We start from the raw sequence: 20615 nt of genomic DNA, 5'->3' as shown, positions 1-20615 counted from the left end.
TTCTGGTCGGCCATCTCACTAATCGCCAAAGGGTTGAAACAGGAACGCACACAACAGAGCACCACAGACAAACCACTTAACTCAGACTGACGCCAGCTCACTAACAGTCGCGGGAGACCCCCAGCTAACACCACCTAGCAGCACAACTCGTAACTACAAAGCATGCGCACGCAACAGGTCGGTTCCGGTTATTTTTGGGTCCCCCCTTGTATGTTATCTCCTTCTGGTGCTTTATTTAGTTTTTGTTCCTTTAATACTTCTCCTGCTTCTTCCTTTGTTGGAGGCTCTATTATCTCTTCCTCTTCCCCTTCTCCATCATCTGTATTTTCTTCTTCATTGTCCTCGTTATCTTCCATATTCTGATTTTGATTTAATAATTGTTCAAAATATTCTTTCCATGTATTCATAATCTCTGTTTTATTATTTATTAGAAGCCCTTTTTTGTCTCGGATAAATTCTGTTTTTGGTTTGAAACCTTCTTTCATATATTTGATTTGACCAAAGGCATTTTTTGTTTTGTTATTTTTGAAGTCTTCTTCCAGTTGCAGTAATTGCTCGTTTAGAAAGGCCTGTTTCTTTTTCCTGCTAATCTTGTCTGTTTTCCTTCTTGCTTCTTTATATGCCTCATTCCTTGCTCTTGTTGGTCTTTCCATATATTCCATATATTTCTTATTCTTGAGGTTTATACTCTCCCTACATTCCTCGTCGAACCATTCTATATTATCCTGTTTCTCTTGATATCACAGAGTCTTCTCAGCTTCTGTAATTATTGCAGTTTTAAAATCTACCCATATCCCTTCTAACGTTACTTCTTTATTTGCTCTATTGTCATTAATTTCTTTAATTTTATTTTGAAATGCTTCTCTCTTATCACTCTCTGTAATCTTGTCAATATTAAATTTCTTACATTTCTCATACTGCTTAGATCTTTGACAACTTATTTTACATCTATATTTGACCTGTACTAAATAATGATCACTATCACAGTTGGCCCCTCTTAATGTTCTTATGTCCAGGATATCCGTCGCAAATCGCTTCTCTGTGAGGACATGATCTATTTGATTGAAGGTTACCCCATCCGGTGCTGCCCATGTCCTTTTATGTATATTTTTGTGCGGGAAGTATGTAGAGCTGATGATCAAGTTCTTACTTTCTGCAAAATCTATTAATTTTATTCCATTATGGTTGGTTGTATCATGTAAACTTTCTGACCCAATTACTCCTCTGTGTTCCTTCTCTTTACCTATTTTGGCATTAAGATCCCCTAAAATAACCTTTATGTCATTACTTGATATTGAATCATATGTCTCTTCCATTTGTTGATAGAAATAGTCTTTGACCTCCTCTTTTTCTTCTGTAGGTGCGTGCACGTTCATCAACGTCATATTGAAAAATTTCATTCTAATTCTCAAAGTGCAAATTCTTTCGCTTATTGGTTTAAAGTCTATTATTGGGCTTTTAAATTCTTGTTCTATTACAAAGGCTACACCAAATTCCTTACTGCCTTCTGCTTTACCACTGTAACATATAGTATGTTTCTTTAAGTCCATGATTCCTTTACCCAGCCATCTAATTTCATATATGGCTGTGATTTTCATATTGTACTTATCTATCTGTTCTAGTACCGATTTCATGGCACCCAGTTTATTGAGAGTTTTCACATTCCATGTACCTAGAGAGTAGTCCATATTCTTTGCCAAAAGTCGTCTTCCATTCTGTTGAGGTTTCCAAGGCTTGATTCCAGGTTTTGAGACATTTATATTTTTTTACGGTGAGAGGTCGTCAGCCTCTCTCCCAACACCCAACCTGGAGGGCCAGGGTATCTCTTTTAGTCTGGGTCATCACCTTCGACCTGTCCGGCATGGGCGGCCCTACCAGTAGCTATGCTACTGCTGGCATAGCTCTCAGGGTCATTTGACCACGCATGCCCCTCCACTACGTCAAAATAGAGACACCATCGGGGGGACACCATTCACACTCACTACACGCTAATCTTCTCATTCTATCTGCAGTAGTTTTTCACGTATTTATAACAAGGGAGCTATGCAAATCTCACTGAATTACACACTCCAAATCTCACTGCACTGTAGGACACACAAAGTCTTGAAGTCACACAATAAGGCTTCACTGGCTGACTCCCAGTCACACTTTAGATCCTCTTCCTCCTGTGGCTGTCTCGCACCGAACACTGAGAACTGACTCACTTTTTAGTCAAAGTCACATTGTGAATGACGGTCAGTTGGTTGGTCAGTCAGTCATTCTTGGTGTCAAGCCTAATCTGGGGCTTATTACCAGATATTTATTACTGTTTGACAGTTTTGGTCTTCTTTTTGTGTCAAAAGGAAGGGTCTGTCTTTTGTCAAGAGTCATAGTCTGTAGTAGTAAGTCATTTGTCATAATTGTATAAAGGATATTTACATTTTACATGTTAAACATTTTAATAAATGTATATAAAATATTGTAACGTGTATCGTCACTGAAGACACCGTTCGGATTGTTATCTGGTTTATTCAACAACCTACAAGTAACGGCTACAATTAATTATCACACAGTTGCGGGGTTTCACGATTTGTAACCCTATTCGCAAATCAGTTCACTCTGTCTTCAGTAGTCTACACGTTTACAGTACGGGAGCTATGTATCACTGTATCGCACACTCCCAATTACACAATTACACACACGTCCAGTTCTTCTTTCTGCGACAGCTGCTATACTCCAACTGCTGACTGGATAACTGTTGATCACACACTCGCTCGTAGGCTTGCTCGGAACTAACTAGGAACTGAACTTGGTGATGGCCACGTTACAACTAACTTTGCAGGCAGCGCAGCTCTCTTATATAGGGGCTGTGTGGGCAACTCTGTTACCTCGCGCCGTCTTACGTCACCGCGTGTTGCGCGTTACAATACCGTGCGGAGGGGGATGACGGAGCACTGACTCACCCGCCGTGTCACTGCTGGTGGGGGGGGTTCTCCATTGCGCAACATGTCACAATATATACAGGGCCTCTGTCAGTCTGGGCTAAATACAGCAGATTGTGCCCTATTTCTAGTAGCTTCCGCTACAACAGCAGTCTAGTCACTTGAACGGTCATATACTTGACTGCCGCCAAGTTTAAGCCTCTTATACTTTCTATGTCGGGCTTCCCCTTGCCCAAAATCGCAAACATTTTCGTTATCATGATTTTGTATGACTTCAGCTTGTTGCCTGCATAATTTTGTTATGTAATCATATACATACAGAATTTTGGAATCCATGTTTAAATCACGAACCGGTGTGTGCCTTGGAAAATTTCCAATGGTGTGAAGAACCTTGTTTTGTAGGCGCTGCAATTTCATTAGACAGGTAGCTGCCGCGAATTCCCAGGCGGGACTAGCATAAGTCATTACAGATCTAATGAGAGCTGACTTTTAGTCAAAGTCACATTGCAACTGACAGTCAGTCAGTAGGTCCTGGTGTTGAGCCCTATTTGGGGCACATGACCAGGTATTTATTAATGTTTGACAGCTACGGTCTTGTTTTTGTTGGGTGCCCTCTGTGATGTTAGGACGGGTCTGTCTTTTGTATAAGCTGCTGACCCTTGCCAGCGCACTCTTTCTCAGATCCGAGTCCCTTGGTACTCGTGACCATATTTTACTGTCTTAGATTTGAGACTTCCCTTTTCGTTGCCTCCTACGACTAGCTACTGTCAAGATATGTTTACCGTAGCGCTGTGTAGCAATGAGGGCAATATGGCACGGCACGGAGAAAACACCACTTTCCTTATTGTTTCTTAATCGCCGTATTTACATATTTCTGCAGCTCAACAATTCTTGCATGGCGTAAATATGACACAGTGCTCCCTCCTTAAGGCTGTTCGTCCCGAAAAGCCCAACAGTGCATCGCTGTTCGTTTTCTTCCGAAGGCTGTGCTTGCAACATCTTTTTCTCTAGCTCACTGTTTCTTTCCTTCCCATTGCCCGTTCTCCATCCGTTACATCTGCTCCCTCCAAATGGTTGCTTGTACTGAGCAGTTCCGTTACAAGGCGCGAGTCAATCCAGATTCTGAATAGCACTGTCAGATCACAGCATTTGACAATACGAGCTGATGGAGGTTTGGACAGCCATGTGCTTATGCTTCAACTGATCGCATCTGTTTCTTACCATGGCTATAGAAAGTACAATCTTCATTTGCCTCTGCACATGATCCAGACGAATTCAAAGAATGACATTATCATTTTTCAAAGAAGTGACAAATGATTCCAATTAGTATATATGATGCATGTAAACCCTGTTGTGTGCTTGTATTTCCAACTGGAGAATTCTGTTCTTACATGTAGTTCTAGGTTAGTCTTCACCTTGAACTCTCTTTCCTGAGTTGTCTTAATATTCTTCTCTGCCAAATGACTCTTCTATGTAAACAGTATAGCTTACAATTTTCTTTCAGCAATTTTCATGTCTGAAGCAGTGAATTCAGATCGTAGTTTCTGTCCCTTCTTGGCTGTTTTAGAAGTTGGCATCCCATCTGAATAGAGCATCATAGTTTCCAACTTATGTTTCTCCAGTTCTACCTGCTTTTTGATAATTACTATAAAGATGTTTGCATTTTCTTTCATGGTGTTATTGTTCAATTCTAAATATACTTCAGATTTCATGAAATGTTTTACTTTTGGAATCTTTTCTTCCAACATATTAGAAAGATTCAGATTACCATTCTTCACATAAGACATTTCTTCTTCCAGTCTTGAATATTTTAAACTGAGTTCTGTAATTTCCATAATAGTATCTTCCAAAGTTTTTGAAACATTAGCAATTTCATCACACAAAGCAATGTTTTCTTTCTCCAATCTGGAATTCCGAGAACTTTGCTTTCCTGATTCCTCATATTTTCCTTCCAAACTTCTTGAAATAATGACATTTTTGTTGTTCATCTCATCATTTTCTTTCTTTATCTTTGAAAGTTCAGAATTAAGATTGTGGACTATTTCAAAGCTTGCTTCCAATCTTTGTGAAAGTTTTAATTTTTCATTTTCCATTTTGCGTATATGATCTAGTAACAGTGATTGTGCATCTTCTGTTTCTCTTAATTTTACAATTTTCTTATTCAGATATTCAGTCAGTTTAACATTTTCTTGCTTTAGAATGTCTATGTCTTTAGCTCTAACCTCAGCAGGGTTTTCATTTTTTCTTCACATCTGGTCTCATTATTAGTATGCCCATTACAATGATGACATACATTCACTTCTTTGGCATTGGAAAGTGCAGTCCTTGCTTCTTCCAAACATTGCTTTAACATCTCACATTGATTTCTCAAATTACTCTCAGTCAATTCCCATCTCATTTCAGATTCCAGTAATTTCATCCTTAACAGTTTCAATTACTTTTCTAGATGTTAGTCACCATGATGTGTCAGTGATTTATCAAGTGAAATTAATGTGCTCATAACATCCTTGCATCTATCCTCTGACTCGTTTAGTTCAGCTTCAAGACGCTCATTTTTATCCTCAAGTTCATGAATTTTTTTATTTGCTTCAGAAAACTGTTCACTGAAGATCCTCGTACACTTCCTTTTCATTATGTATCACATCATTTTCTGTCTGGTACCATGTGATACGTTCCAGTAAATCAGATGTCTTAGTACTGTATTCCAAATCTTCAGCACCACACTCCCATTTTAAATGAGGTCTTATTTAACATTTTTTGGTACCGAAACCTGGGATGCGCTATCTTGGTGATCGTGAATGAATTTGTGTCCGTGATGAAGCAGTAGATTGTCTCACAAGACATTTAGACGTCAAGACTTCGTGGGAAGGGACAAAACAAACACGTCCACTGTCGTTGACTTCAACTTAGCCCTGTCGACATTTCCGACTTCTGACTTAGGACAGACCCCCATACAGACTATGTTGTTTCTATGGCAGCACACCAAGACACACCTCGTGTGCATTACAGAAGGACTTTCAAGAATGAAACATGCCTTGTGTGCATTATGGAGGGACTGTCGGGAATGAAGCACGCCTCGCGTGCATTACGGAGGGACTTATCAAGAATGAAACACGCCTCGTGTGCATTACGGAAGGACTATTGAGAATGAAGCACCTCGTGTTCATTACAGAGGGACTGTCGAGAATGAAGCGCGCCTCATGAGCATTACAGAGGGACTACTGAGCATGAAACATGCCTCATGTGCATTATGGAGGGACTGTCGAGCATGAAACACGCCTCGTGTGCATTACTGAAGGACTATCGAGAATTAAAGACACCTCATGTGCATTACAGAGGGACTATCAAGAATGAAGCACGCCTTGTGTGCATTATGGAGGGACTATCGAGAATGAAGCATGCCTCATGTGCATTATGGAGGGACTATCGAGAATGAAGCATACCTCGTGTGCATTACGGAGGGACTATCAGGACTGAAGCACGCCTCGTTGCATTATGGAGGAACTGTCGAGAATGAAACGCCTGGTGTGCATTACGAGGTGACAGCCAAAATTTATCTGACTTGCAGGTGGAGGTAATCACAGCCATGACATTATTTCTGCGTCATTTTCTTTTTCTTCCATAATGGGTTCAAGTGGATAATAAATCCGGGGCATGTATTCTAATTTCGTTCTTCACACTTCACAAGGTACTGTAGGTCATTCGAGGTCTTCTCTGCCTCACAAACGGCGTTCAGCAAGTTCCTGAATTATCCTCGACGTCAACTATCAGCTTCACACAGTAACACCTTAGAAAGACTGGACCCCGGCCATTATCTCACTAATTCCCAATCACCAACCCACTGACTATCACTGACTATTAGACTCATAAAATCTTCCAGTCTCACTTTAGATCCACTTCCTCCTGCGGATGTCTCGCACCGAACACTGACTGAGAAGTGACTGACTTCTTAGTCAAGTCAAAGTCACATTGCGACTGGCGGTCAGTCAGTCAGTCAGTAAATCTTGGTGTCGAGCCCCATTTGAGGCTCATGACCAGATATTAATTATTATCGTTTTACAGTTATGGTCTTGTTTCTGTGGGGCGCCTTCTCTGATGAGAGGACGGGTCTGTCTTTTGTATATGCTGCTGGCCCTGGCCAGCACAGTCTTACTCGGGTCCGAGTCCCTTGGGACTCGTGACCATATTTTACTGTCTTAGAATTGAGACTTCCCTTTTGTCACCTCCTACGACTCGCAGGGTCATGGTGGAGGTATTCAACCCCGCCTCCACACGGGGTGCCACGACTTCTTATGAATTCCAGTCTCTCCTATAAACCCTCGATCGAACAAGTGGGAAACACAGCTTGTTCTACTGTTGCATTATCGTTGCGTCTATAGAGGCGTTGCTCAGCAACGCGTCGATTAGCTACTTGTTGTGTTTACCGTGGGGCTGCATAGCAACAAGGGTGATGCAGCTCTGCTCGGCACAGTATGGCACGGAGAAAACACCGCTTTCCTTATTGTTGCATAGTCGCCGTGTTTACAGATTTCTGTGGCTCAACGATTCATGCATGGCGTAAATTCACGTACGTCACAAAACAAACAATTTAAATTGGCCTTAAAAAATTGTCTGTACTTTCATTTATTTCATACATTAGACGAATATTTTAAATACGAGGTGAATTAAACCTCTTATAATGCTGTTTGTATAGTAATACATTAATTTATTATAATCTAGTATATGTGTATATAGTTACGCTCTGCTGTCAGTAAGGTATTACTGTCAAGTTGATGAGTCCTATATGATATTTTAAATTATTGAATTGTGCATAATTATTGTTTCTTTTATGGATATAAGTTGTAAGGTGTCTAGCTCTATGGTTAGCACTATGTATGCATATGGGACATGTTCTGTATGTGATGGATTTGGTAGCCAGTAAGGATCTGTGGAATTAAAATAAAGATACAGATACACTAAAAGGCTGTTCATGCATGGATGTTTAATGATAAATAATATATACAGAGGAACAGATTATATTATACAAGGGTTGGATAAAAAGTAGTGGCACTACTGCTGTAACATGAAAGATGTGCATCAGGTAGCACCGTCTGTAGCTGATAGCAGAAGTTCAGTTGAAGTAGTGCAGTGAGTGGCTCTGGTTGTGTTTCATGTAGTTGCATTGTGCATCATCTTAAAGTGCAGGAGCCCAGTTAAAGCACCCTAACAACATGTTTATGAAACAAAAACAATGCTCCTGGATAAAAATTGAGTTTGCACGAGGTTGTAGTGCACAAAACTGTTATCAGGGACTGTGAGAAGCATATGGTGATTGCACAGTGGCACGATGGGTGAAATTGTTCCTTGAAGGGAGGGATGCTATTCAGCACAGCTGTCGTTCAGGACAACCCCATGTTGACAAACACACAATTCAGCTTCTTCTTTGCTGGATGTCGATGGTCGGTGGTCAATGGGCTGTGGGAGTTAGCTGCTGAGGTAGGTGTATGTCACAAAACCATGCTCCACATTCTGCATGAGATTCTTGGATACCGCAAAATTGCAGCGCTTTGGGTACCCTATACAATGTCCAAGGTGCAACAATGGCAACATTATGCAATTACACAGGACTTGTTGGACCGGTACCAGAGGGAAGGTGACGACTTCCTTGGAAGGATCATCACTCTGGACGAAACTTTTGGCTCGATCATACGAACCGAACTTGAAGCGACAATCAAATGAATGGAAGCATCCTGGCTCTCCTCATCCAAAGAAAGTGCGCCCTACACAGAGTAATGTGAAGGCGATGTTCACTGTGGCATATGACATTGATGGAGTGATACTGCACCAAACTGTACCTCAACAACAGACACTTCCTACTACTTCAATTTCCTGCATAATCATCTTCATCCAGCACTCAGGAGAAAGCGACGACACTTGTTGGCAGCAAACCCCATAATCCTTCATGACAATGCAAGGGCTCATACTTGTGATTCTGTCAAGGATCTCCTTCACCGCTGGCGATGGGAGATACTGCAACATCCGCCATACTCACCTGATATGTGTCCATGCAATTATGATCTTTTTGCCAAAATGAAGGAACCACTGCGAGGGTTACGTTACAACACAAGAGAAGAGATTATTCATGCTGTAGGGCGGTCACTGCTGGACATCAACAGAAGTGGTCACACTGATGGTGTATGACACCATCCACAAATTTGGTAGGTGGTACACATGGGGGATGATTATATTGAAGTAATGTAAGTGTGGTTACCTCAGGTAATAAAGTAATTACGAAGTATACAGGTGTTGCCACTACTTTTTATCCGACCTATGTAGAATATGTGTAGTATGGAACTGTACCCTCCTGCTTCTGCTACATACTGAAACACGCGACACTCAGAAGTATAAATTGATAAGGCGCAGAAGTCATGGTTTTGCCAAGTATTACTTTTGTGCTGTGTTGCTGGTTTAGAACTGTTTATATTTGAGGTGATATTAGAAATTATCAGACATACATATCTCAGTAGGACAACTTATTCCCTGTTTTCCACTGTAATTGAAATTGTAATGTAGGAAGCAGACTTTCAAATTATAAGATTTTCTGTTTGCATTCATGATAGCAGATGATAATTTGTGTTATACATATGATGCTACTGATATAATGTGGAGCCCTACATTCAGATAAGTAATTCATATTTTGTACCTTTTAGTTTAGGTGCTTCATAATTTCAGCTGTCTTGTGTACCTTTATGTGCTTCTTGTAATGGAGTTAATTATACCAGCTTTTCTTTTTAATGTATTTATATTTGTCTACCTTGTTAGAACATTTAACATTTCTGAAAAATCGTTTCTGTGTTAAAATATCAGCCTAAAAAGAAAGAAATTTTTGTAAACAGTTGTGTAACTTTCTTCAGAGCAATTGAAATAATATGTGCATGAATGAGCCACAAACTTGAGGCTGTTCATATCCTCTAATCTTACATATGACCCCCCATTTGCTGACACAATATTTGATATAGTTGCTCTTTTTCTGTATATATTTGTTAAGTTATTTTAATTCTTTTGCTAATATTCAAATGCAATTTTGTATGTTTCATACTGAATGTGTGTATAACAATATGGAATGGTCTCCTGAAGACAGATACCTACCTGAAATTTTTAGGTATTTTTTCAGTGGTCTGTGTTTTCTATTAAACAACAGGAATGCCAAGATTTGGTGACACTCACCTAATCAAAACATCATTCAACTAATTGTAATTAGTTGTGGAGCCTGCTTAGGTTAAAGAATTGCCTGTTTATATAACAACAAATCCCTAGAGTCTGGGAGTTTTCATACTTAGTTCACAAGCTGCACTCTGTATATTTTTAATAGTAGTGTTAATTTCCATTTCACCTTCATATACATTTAATATGTTGTCCTCAACTTATGTTCCCCTAATGCTCATGTTTCTCAAATTTTATTATAAAGTGATTACATATTTTGACATTTGCTGCAGTTCACAGCAGCTGTCAAGTCAATTTGCTGTATTAACAACTGGTGCTGGAAACTGTCTAAGTCAGAAGTCATACAAATGTTCAGAATGTGGCAATTCTTTCCCAACATCTGGTGGACTGCAGAAACATTCATATAAACATAAACCAAAAACATTTTTGTGTGATATTTGTGGCCAAAGCTTCTATCATCCAAACTTGGTAAACACACACAAGCTGGTTCATGTAGATGGAAAACCGTATTTGTGTGAAATATGTGGGAAAAGTTTCTTGCAGGCCTCAAATCTTAGGTTACATGCAGTGAAACATAGAGGGATCAAGAGCCATGAGTGTGAACTGTGCAAAAAGAAATTCTTTCATGCAAGCACGCTTAAAACTCATTATATGATACATAGTGGAGTGAGGCCACATGCATGTGAGATATGTAATCGGAGTTTTAATCATGCTGGAAACCTAAAAACGCACATGTTGGTGCACACGAGGGAAAAACCATTTCATTGTAACGTTTGTGGTAAGAGGTTTGCTTTGCGTCATGCCTTGGCAAGTCACCAGACACTTCACACTGGAGAGAAACCTTTCAAATGCGATATGTGTGGTAAGCAATTCAGACACCGGCATTCACTAATTAATCATCAGAAACTTCACACTGGAGACAAACCCTACGAGTGCGACGTGTGTCAGAAGAGATTTGCTTTACGTGGCAATCTGCAGAGACATATTGCTACACATCGAGGTGAGAAGCGTTATGTTTGTACTTCATGCCCAAGAACGTATGTAGATGCACAGTCTGTAAAGGGTGATATTACAGCTCAGCATTCTGACGATAACACAGGAGAGATTGTTGTTGGTTTTTAATTGTTTGATTTAGAAAATGCTAGTAGTTGTAGCCTTATTAGATTTGGCTAATAGTTTTACAATGATAAGTTTTTATTTATTTTATCAAGTGCTTAGTAGACAGTGTGTATTGGTGCTTCACGGATTATTGTACTCTGGTAAGCAACACTGGGAATTATAAGTGGTTAGTACCACTGAGTTTGTTGAGGAGAATGTGTGTTTTATTTTTGGTTTACAGTCAGGATATCCTAACTGTATTGTCCATATTCAAGGAAAACACTTTCAAATAGGTGATGAGTTATCATCCATATTTCCCTGAGGTTTTGTACAGGCATCTTCCATGCCCATGCTATGTAGCAAAGTTAAAAATTATTGTTGAACAAGAAACTGTCACCAGCAGATAGTCATAGTAACAAAATGACTTGCTCTTGTGTTTCAAAATAAATGTATAGAAGAAAAAATATACCTGATAAGAAAATGACTTTGAAGTAGTGAATTTACAATAAACCATGTGATTTATGAATATTCATAGCTGTTGAATTCATTGTGTATATAAGAACTGTAATCCTACAATGATATTAATTTTGCCTGCACCAATTGTCATTTTTTATTCAGATTATTGAGTCCACGTTTTACTAATTTGTATGGTAATGTCTGATAGGTTTATTGTACAGAAGTAACAAAATAAAACCCTTGAAGATAACTCTGTAACTGTTAGATGTAGGAAGTATACATAAAATGATGTATTCTGGTAACTTAAGAATTCTGATTCAGAAGTGTACTTTGCCCATTCCATATCATCTGCCATTCCCAGAGGGTAGAGATGGAAATGGGAGTAGACACAGTCTATTTCATTCCAGAACACTTTTTCTTAATAAGACCGTTTGCAGTATCTTAAGATGTCCTGACTGTTCCCAACTATGGTACATGTAGGAATGAATTTCCCAACCTACATTATCATGATTCCCTCTATAGGGTAGTGGTCACTGTTCTGAAGAGCCATTTCCATCCCTGCCAGAGGGGCAGAAGAAAATAATGAGAACTCTCAGAGTCAATGGTTGCATAGCAGAAATTCTGTGTAGGTATCATGGTACACGGCAGATTTACTGTTGGCTTAGAGGCACATCAGCTTTAAATGTACTATGACGTCACTTACAAGTATGTGCAGCATATCAGTGATGTTCAGCTGTGTAATTACTGCTTCATTACAAAGTCACTATCATGCAATTGGACAAAATTTATTAGTTCATGATAAGATCAACTATTATGCCATCATTTGCAGGTATTAACATACGTTGTACATTCTACTTCCCAAATTGTTACACTGTTCAATCGTCATTTCCGATTAAAAAATATTAGTAGAAAATTAAAGTTGTTAAAACTGGTGTTCAACTTAATGCTATAAAGGTGGTTTTTTGTCATGATGGTTGTGTCATCTTTTTTACATTTAATGTCATGCTGGTGCTTGGTATGTTGTCATGTTGTCTTAGTTTTTGTTGTAGAGCATGCAAACAGAATAGACTATGAAGTGCTTGTAACTGCCTGAAGGGCACTGCATAATAGATGAAACATGAATTAATTAATTTGATGTTCAATTCATGGTAGCAACTTTCTGATTAGCAAATAATTACACAACTGAACAACAACACTGGAGTGTTGCAGACAAGTGTTGTATAAATACTGATGACTGAACTAAATAAAGAACGATTTTAAAATATAACATTAGAACTATTATCACAAAGCTAAATCTTCCAAATATCTTCATCTAGAAAAATACAAGATTCATATACTGTGCACAGCATAATAAAAATTTTCCTCGTCGTAGTATTTCACTTGTGAAGGTGGCCACACAATAATATTTTTAATGTTATACTTTCATGCCAGGAGCCAAGTTAGCCAAGTTTATATGGTGACGGGTTATACAGGCTGGACAGCTGGAGTTAGATTCCCGGCAGCAGCAAAATATTCTCTTCTACGCATGATTGAGACCGGCTATGGGAACCACCCAGCCTCATATTCAATGGGTACTGGAGGCTCTTTCGTCGAGGGTGAAGCTGACCGCTCAACTCCAGCTAGTGCCAAGGTCAAGAATAGCGAAGCTGCAAGACTATTCCCTTGTGTCATGACGTGGTGCTTAATTAATTAATTGCGGCGACTTTTGGCACGTTTCCATGGGATAATTTTAACAAAGTCTCCCCAGTGCAAAGAAATTGAAACAGACAAAATTTATGCTGTGACATAACATAAAAAGCGTTTCTAAGAGTCACATCAGGTAGGAACAGAACTATGATACGTTAGTTAACTACCAAAGGTTGACTCCCCATTCAAAATTTAATATCCCTTTAATAATATAATAATAATAAATTATTCTTATATTCAAGTAGATCCAATTACATGGCAAGCAACAAGTTGTCACACCACTGGATGTAGAATGCGTCAAAAATCAAAACAGATGTTCCAACCAATCACTAGAACAAGTCAAAATAACAATATAAAACACAGTCACTAAACATAATAAAATATGACTACAACAAGACTTAAATACTAGATGAAAACATATTAACCTTTTATCTTGTAAAATTCATCCAGTGTATAAAAACAATGCACTTGAATGGATATTCTCAATACACAACACAATATCAAATAATGTATGTTACGTCACTCACACATCAAGAGAAAAACCATAAAAACATCTAACATGCATGAACAATAAATGGAATAAATAACTTCTCTCAGAAGTGTACTAAAAATTATTATGGTAATAAATAAATTCATAAAACAAGAGACTGTATGTTAAAATAAATAAAAGTCATAGTTTGTATGTATGCAGATCTAAAATAGATGATTATATATTTTTAGTTAATAGGACTTGTTAAGATTAATTATAGATACTATTTATAAGAACCAATATCAGCCATTGTGTTCCATTCATAATATTCATTTAAAGAATAAAATGAACCAGCAAGAAGAAACTCTTTTAGGGCCTGTTTCAATTTAATAATATAATTTAATAGATTCCTGATGCCATGTGGTAGATTATTGAATATCCTAATTCCTGAATAATACCAAAATACTTTATTTCCTTAAAAGCATAAAGCATGGTCAGGAGATGCGATGTCTCCGCTGTTATGTGTTTTATTTACGTGCTTTGTACAAGGAATATATATAAAGACAAGATCTGAGCTTTCTTGAAACCTGCTGTGCTAGTAGTAAACACGGTAAACGCTGCCTGTTCGAGGTTTCCATAATGTCAAACAAACATGTGTTCTCTAGTTCAAGTGCAGGTTATGTTCCCATACTAACTAAAGCACTGATTGTAAAGAAGGTAAAGAATACTATAGTATTGGTCCGCTTACGTGATGTGTATCGGTTTACGGCACAGTACGGTGTGCATGTCATAGATATGTTCAGAAAATGGACAGATTTAGAGTAGAAAACATTTCTTTTTGATGCATATTTCGACAGATTAATCATCGACCAGCCACATTGACATTTGCTATAATAAAGGTAAAAGTCTTAATAAGCATGAGAGTGAAGATTTATTACCGCAAAGGATTATTTACGTTTTTTTTAAACTTGTTAACTTAATTTTTAGAACCCGCAAAAGTAATATGGGTTATCTGAAAGTTGTATTTGTATACAAAATACGAAAAGTGATGTTTTAAGAAAAATGAATATCCAATCGTTACTACGGTATTAGGCCCAGATATTACCTAATATAGTATTAATATAGGAAACTAGGTTTTGTTTGGCAATATTGAATTAATAAATATTCAAACTTCACTTTATCTCCTACCAATGCTTTAGTAAGTCCATTGCCTGAATATTACCTGTTTATGTTGCCTGCTAATTTACTTTGCTATCTGCTACTCTGATCCATGCTTAAGGACTAGGCGCTTGTTCAATGAATCATTCATGCAGGAGTGTAAAGATACAGGTCCCATGCTAAATAAAATTTCTATCAGTACATACAATGCTTCCACATTTTCAGTTTCTTGTATCTAGTAAAGCTTTAAAAACTTGATTTATGTGATAAGCCTAATTTCACATAGATGTGCACAAATTAATAACCCAATTTTACTGCTATAATTACACTTTGAAATCCAAAGTCGGTACTCCAGGATATATGTTTACATTTTTGGTGTGTAATTTTCATGAATTTTGATACTCTAAGCAGTAAATATTAAATTGGGTCCACCCTGTGTCTGTATATTTGAATCCTACTGATGCAGAAAATTCTAGATAAGTGCAAGACAACTTCAATTAGGTGCCAGTTGTTTTGATCATTTTTTAAAATATTATTGTGATTCTTATGCCAGTTATATCAATTAGAAATTATATATGTAATAAAAGGTGGAATTTGGTCAATATTTGTTTGTCAAATGATACTATATGTAACTTGAATGCGTGCCATTGTAAGCAAGTTAAAATCAGTATGTAATAAACAGATTTTGTTGTATACCATGTTATGCAGGAACATTCTTACAGGCAAAATAATTAGTATTTCCACTATATATTGATAATGATTCACAATATTTATTACATTCACAGTTTGTAAACAGGTTAAAATTAAGACTGTATAATAGTCTGTAATACCAGTCAATGGCATCACCATGATAGCTTCACAAGTTTGCCATTTGCTAACTGATTTATTCAGGTTCTTTTTCTTTTTTCTCATTTCCTTTCTCCTTGGGGTGATTGTCAGTAACATCACGCATTATCTTCATGTGTTAAGGGTGTACTGACTTGTAGATCACAATCTGTGTCAACAGCCATGTAATTAGGCTCCCTCACCAGGTCTAAGTCTAGATGCTGTTGAACTTTACCACAGCACATTAATCGTGATTACCTAAAGCAGTTGACAGTACAGGTGTCAGTAACTTTATTCCACATGCTTATCATCCTATGAAGTATATCTAGAAGTGATATTTGTTGTGTAATGTGCAATGAGGTTCCAAAACCATCTTTCAGTTTAATGATTTTTCACCTCATGTATGACCTATGAAGGGTGTTGAGGTTTCAAAGCAAGAGACTTAGTGTCTGGAGCTTGAAAGTTCATTTCCTGTACAGTAAGTGCAGTCTTGGATGAGGTGGGCAGTTGCTCAAAAGTTGTGTGTGCGCGCGCGTGTGTGCTTCACCAATAAATTTCGTGTAATGAAGCTGTCATCTAAGCATTGAAATTGTTTGCATATTCATCATATATGCCATTGAAACATCTGGGGATATACTCTTACCTGTTATGAAACTCTTCATTTGGATTGAGTGTTAGCAACTCCTACTCTGTCCTACAATCTTTGCCCTAGCAGAAGCAAACACACTTATAAAAATCATACACATTTACATAGTAGCACTACAGTATAGCCCCATTTCATGTGTGTTAAAGATATCATCTGAACTACAGTACTGTCAGCCAACCCGTTTTGTGCCACTTGTCAACTGCTGAGTCATCCAGATCTTGCTTCTGTCCGTCAGATTCTTATAAACAATGTTGTACCTCCCTTTCCAGCTCATCAGCCATTAGTTACTTCAAACACTGCTTTTAATTTTTCACCAAATTCATTAGCTTTTCATACAGAAATGCTGTGGTCTATCTGATTGTTCATTAATCTTTGTGCTAGAACTGCATCAACCAAACCAGCAGACCTTCATCAGTTGTTTGATTTTCTGTTCATGATTATATTTCCTATTCTTATGAGTCCCATTAAAGGCTGCACCATAGCTCGAGCAGTTAGCTGCTGGCTTCTCACTGTGGTGGCTCAGGTTTAAACCTGGGTCTGGTCGTATGGGATTTGTTGTAGACAAATTGGCAATGGGGCAGGTTTTCTCTGAGTACTTCGGTTTCCTCTGCAAATCTTCATTCCACCAGTTGCCCCAAAATACCCATCATCCGTCATCTGAGTCTGGTACAATACGCCGGTAATGGCTGCAGTACCAAGTGGACTGAGTCTCACCCCAGTATTATTATTAATAATAATAATATATAAGTCCTATTTTTGCATAATACCTTTGTATTTTAACAATAATATACTGGTAACAATGACTGGAGCATTCATAACTAAAGAGCCACTTCTCTTTGGGTGAGGCTGCATCTCATCTGTAAGAAGCAGCAATTCCCTCACATCTATTCCCTTCTTACTCAGAGGTATTCATATCAAATGGTTAAAATGCGAAGTGGTAAAAAAAAAATAGCCAAGCACTGATCAATGAGCGTTAACACCAAGTTAAGTTGTCTGCTGATTTAATAAAGCCGAAAGGTGAAGACTATGTTATACTCCAGATGGTCAAGTTATGATTGCCAACTCTGCACTTATCTACAAAGAAAGTGTAAATAACAGAACACTCTGTTACATACAATGGAATTAGTAAGATCAGCATCAACACAGCATTGTGGAAAGAGAGGATTAAATGTTTGTGTGTACTTAACATGTAAAAATGAATTGTAAGGAACAATGGTAAACAACACACAGCCTTCCAATAATTTGTATTTTCAGAGCACTAATTCCCAGCATCATTTGCAATTTCACCATATGGAGTATGGTGGTAGCAAACCAAAGTTGAGGGCTGACTGACGAAGCACTTGAGACTGTTGTATGAATCACGTTAGGCATTACTCTAAAAGACCTTACCAGCTTTGGATACTTACTTTTCCAAATCACAAGTTGCAATTTTTATAGTGGAGAATCTTATTCAAATAAGCAATGAAAATTGTTTCATTTTGATGACTTTAATCTACTGTCTGAAATTTAATTTTATAAAGCAGTTGATTTTATTAACAAGTGATCACATTAAGTAGTGCCTACTGTACATATATTTTATTCTGCAACAATATGTAGATTTACTGCTGATACTACTGATTGTAGGTTTCTGTATGGTATATTGATGTGGGAGGGGGCAATTTCCAGTTACCCAAAGCACAGAGACCATAGCTAGATCCATTGTAAATGCATAGTCTGGATAGGGCCCTTGAGGAAAGCCCTGCTAGAGTCATTGGTTTGAGGTCCTTATACATATGACTCTAACCATGCAGAATCAAAGATCCAGCCAAAGCTAGGCATGAAGCATGTGGTAGGATTCGTTCTCCTGTCCACATTTTCTGCACATCCTGCTCAATGAAATTTGTATTATGTAAGTGCTTTCTCAGTGTATAGTGGCAAATCAAGAATCATATTTCCTTTATACACTGTTTCAAGTCCAATGCCGTTATGTCCCTGGACAGTTTTTAGAAGGTACTTTAATGAAGAGATTAAACTCCCTCATACCCAGTGTGGCAGCTTAGTGTTCTTAGAACTTGTCTTTCAGCAACTTCTTAATCTTGAGCCTACCATCACATCATGCGATTGAAGTTGTTAGTTGGATACCAAGGAATGACCTGCTTGATGCCCGTATCCCATTGTGACCAGGGACTCAGAGTTACATAATTTTGTTCTGATTAGACAGGGTACATATTGCCTGTTGGCATTCCCAGACCAGCTTTGACGTCACACTTGTTGTGTCCGTCGTGCACAAAGCCGTATGGCTGTCTGTGCATTTATCGATTTCTTCACCTGAATAGGCCCTGTCTATACAATCCTTTACACAGTCTGAAATTGCAAAAATTTCTGCTGGAATACTGTGGCATGTACACAAAGTGAGGGATATCCTCATCCCAGTAGTCACCCCTCATACACTAGCCACAGACCCGCCAGCCAACCTTAACCCACCTGTATACCAGGCTAGTAAACCAGACTGAAGGATCATGGATCAGTTTGATGGCCAATATTTATATAATGGTATCTCCATTTTAAAGTGAGTCCCAGAAGAAATCATTGGTATCATTTTTTCTTGACCCAACTGCAAAAAAAAAGGGGCTGATTCCATTAGCATGGCAAGGATCCAGGCATGTCCTGTGTCAAATGCTTATACACCTGTATACTTACATACTGAGCCTGTAAGCCAAGGCCCTGGCTCACCTTTGCCACCAAATGGAGGGGCAGAGCCCAAGCAGAATCTCAAGAGCAGCCATAGGTGCTGTATCCACACAAGTGGTTTTTTGACTTCGTATTTCGTTTTGCCTGCTTTGGATGGCAAAATTGAGCAACATGTCTGCATCAAGTTTTATGAGAAGCTCGGTAAATCTGCTACCGAAATCCTTGAAATGCTTCGTGAGGGTTTTGGAGAACACTCTTTAAGCCGGACAGTGGTTTTTGAATGGCACTCACATTTCAAGGCCGGTTGAGTGTCAGTTGAAGATGACAAACATTCAAGCTGACCAAGCACCAGCAGAACAACAAAAAATGTTGAAAAAATTTGATAACTCATCCACAAAGACCATTGCAGAACAATCCATATGCTTGCAGACACCGTTACAAAGAGTTATGGAGTTCGCTTAGTGAGGGGTGGAGTCCTACTGGGTCCACTCAGCACAGCAGCCACTGAGTGTCCTATTGTAGCCTGCCCTGGGTGATTATGAAGAAGAATTTGGTGGAATGTAGATAGGCAGGGGAAACCGAAGTACTCAGAGAAAACCCACCCCAGCACCACTTTGTCCACCACAAATCCCACTTGACCAGACCCAGGATCGAACTTGGGCTGCCGCGGTGGGAAGCCAGTGACTAACCGCTTGAGCTATGGCACGGCCTAAGAGTTAGGAGTTTGCCAGGAGATTTTAACAGAAAATTTGAACATGCACCATATTGCTGCAAAGTTTGTTCCCATACTGTTGACAAATGATCAAAAACAAGGGCACGTCAACGTGTGTCTTGAGCTACAAGAAAGGATTAACGAGAACCCAACTTTTATCTCTAGGATCATAACGGGTGATGAAATTTGGCTTTACAATTTTGATCCAGAAATAAAGAAACAATCATCACATTGGAAGAGCCCACAATCACCAAGAGCAAAAAGGCATGGCTGGTCCGGAGTTCAACAAAGAACAAGCTCATTTTTTTTAACATGAAGGGGATTGTTCACCATGCATTTGTTCCTCCTAACACTATGGTCAGCTATGACTTTTACTGTGACATTTTGAGATGCTCGAGAGAAAATGTGTGACAAGAAAGACCAGAACTTTAGCACAACCACGACTGGCTCGTTCATCGTGACAATGCACCCACCCACACATCCTTGAAAACCACATAGTTTGTGACTAACAACAACATGGTTATCATTCCCCATCCTCCCTTCCTGCCAGACTTTGCCCCCTGTGATTTCGCTTCATTTCCCAAATTGAAACTGAAACTGAAGGGAAGACATTTTGAAACAGTGTCTGACAGTAAAAGGGAATTGCAAGTGGTACTCAACAGCATGAAGGAAAATGATTTCCATGGTGCTTTTGAAGTGTGGAAAAAACAATTGGATCACTGTATATATTTCCAATGAGGCTATTTTGAAGGTGATGGCAGCCAAAATTGA

General features: G+C 38.6%; 1 protein-coding gene across 7 annotated transcripts in view; it reads left to right on the top strand.

Annotated features, from left to right (window-relative positions):
- The window catches only part of LOC111874586 (gastrula zinc finger protein XlCGF8.2DB-like), a 37315-nt gene that overhangs the window by 7479 nt on the left and 9221 nt on the right, over positions 1 to 20615 (top strand). For 2 of the 7 annotated variants that reach the window (XM_023870199.2, XM_023870200.1), the window contains exon 4: positions 10397 to 11577. The exons of 4 other annotated variants lie outside the window; for them this stretch is intronic. In XM_023870199.2, coding sequence (XP_023725967.1) covers positions 10397 to 11246 — 850 coding nt within the window. In that variant the 3' untranslated portion in view covers positions 11247 to 11577. Of the gene's footprint in view, positions 1 to 6093; positions 6947 to 10396; positions 11578 to 20615 lie in introns of those variants that run through there. One more of the 7 variants, XM_023870205.2, reaches the window with a different exon arrangement.

Source organism: Cryptotermes secundus, unplaced genomic scaffold (genome assembly GCF_002891405.2).
Source record: "Cryptotermes secundus unplaced genomic scaffold, Csec_1.0 scaffold1296, whole genome shotgun sequence".
Taxonomy (NCBI): Eukaryota; Metazoa; Arthropoda; class Insecta; order Blattodea; family Kalotermitidae; genus Cryptotermes; species Cryptotermes secundus.
Note: the sequence above shows the minus strand (reverse complement) of the source record. Positions and strands in the feature narration are given on the sequence as shown.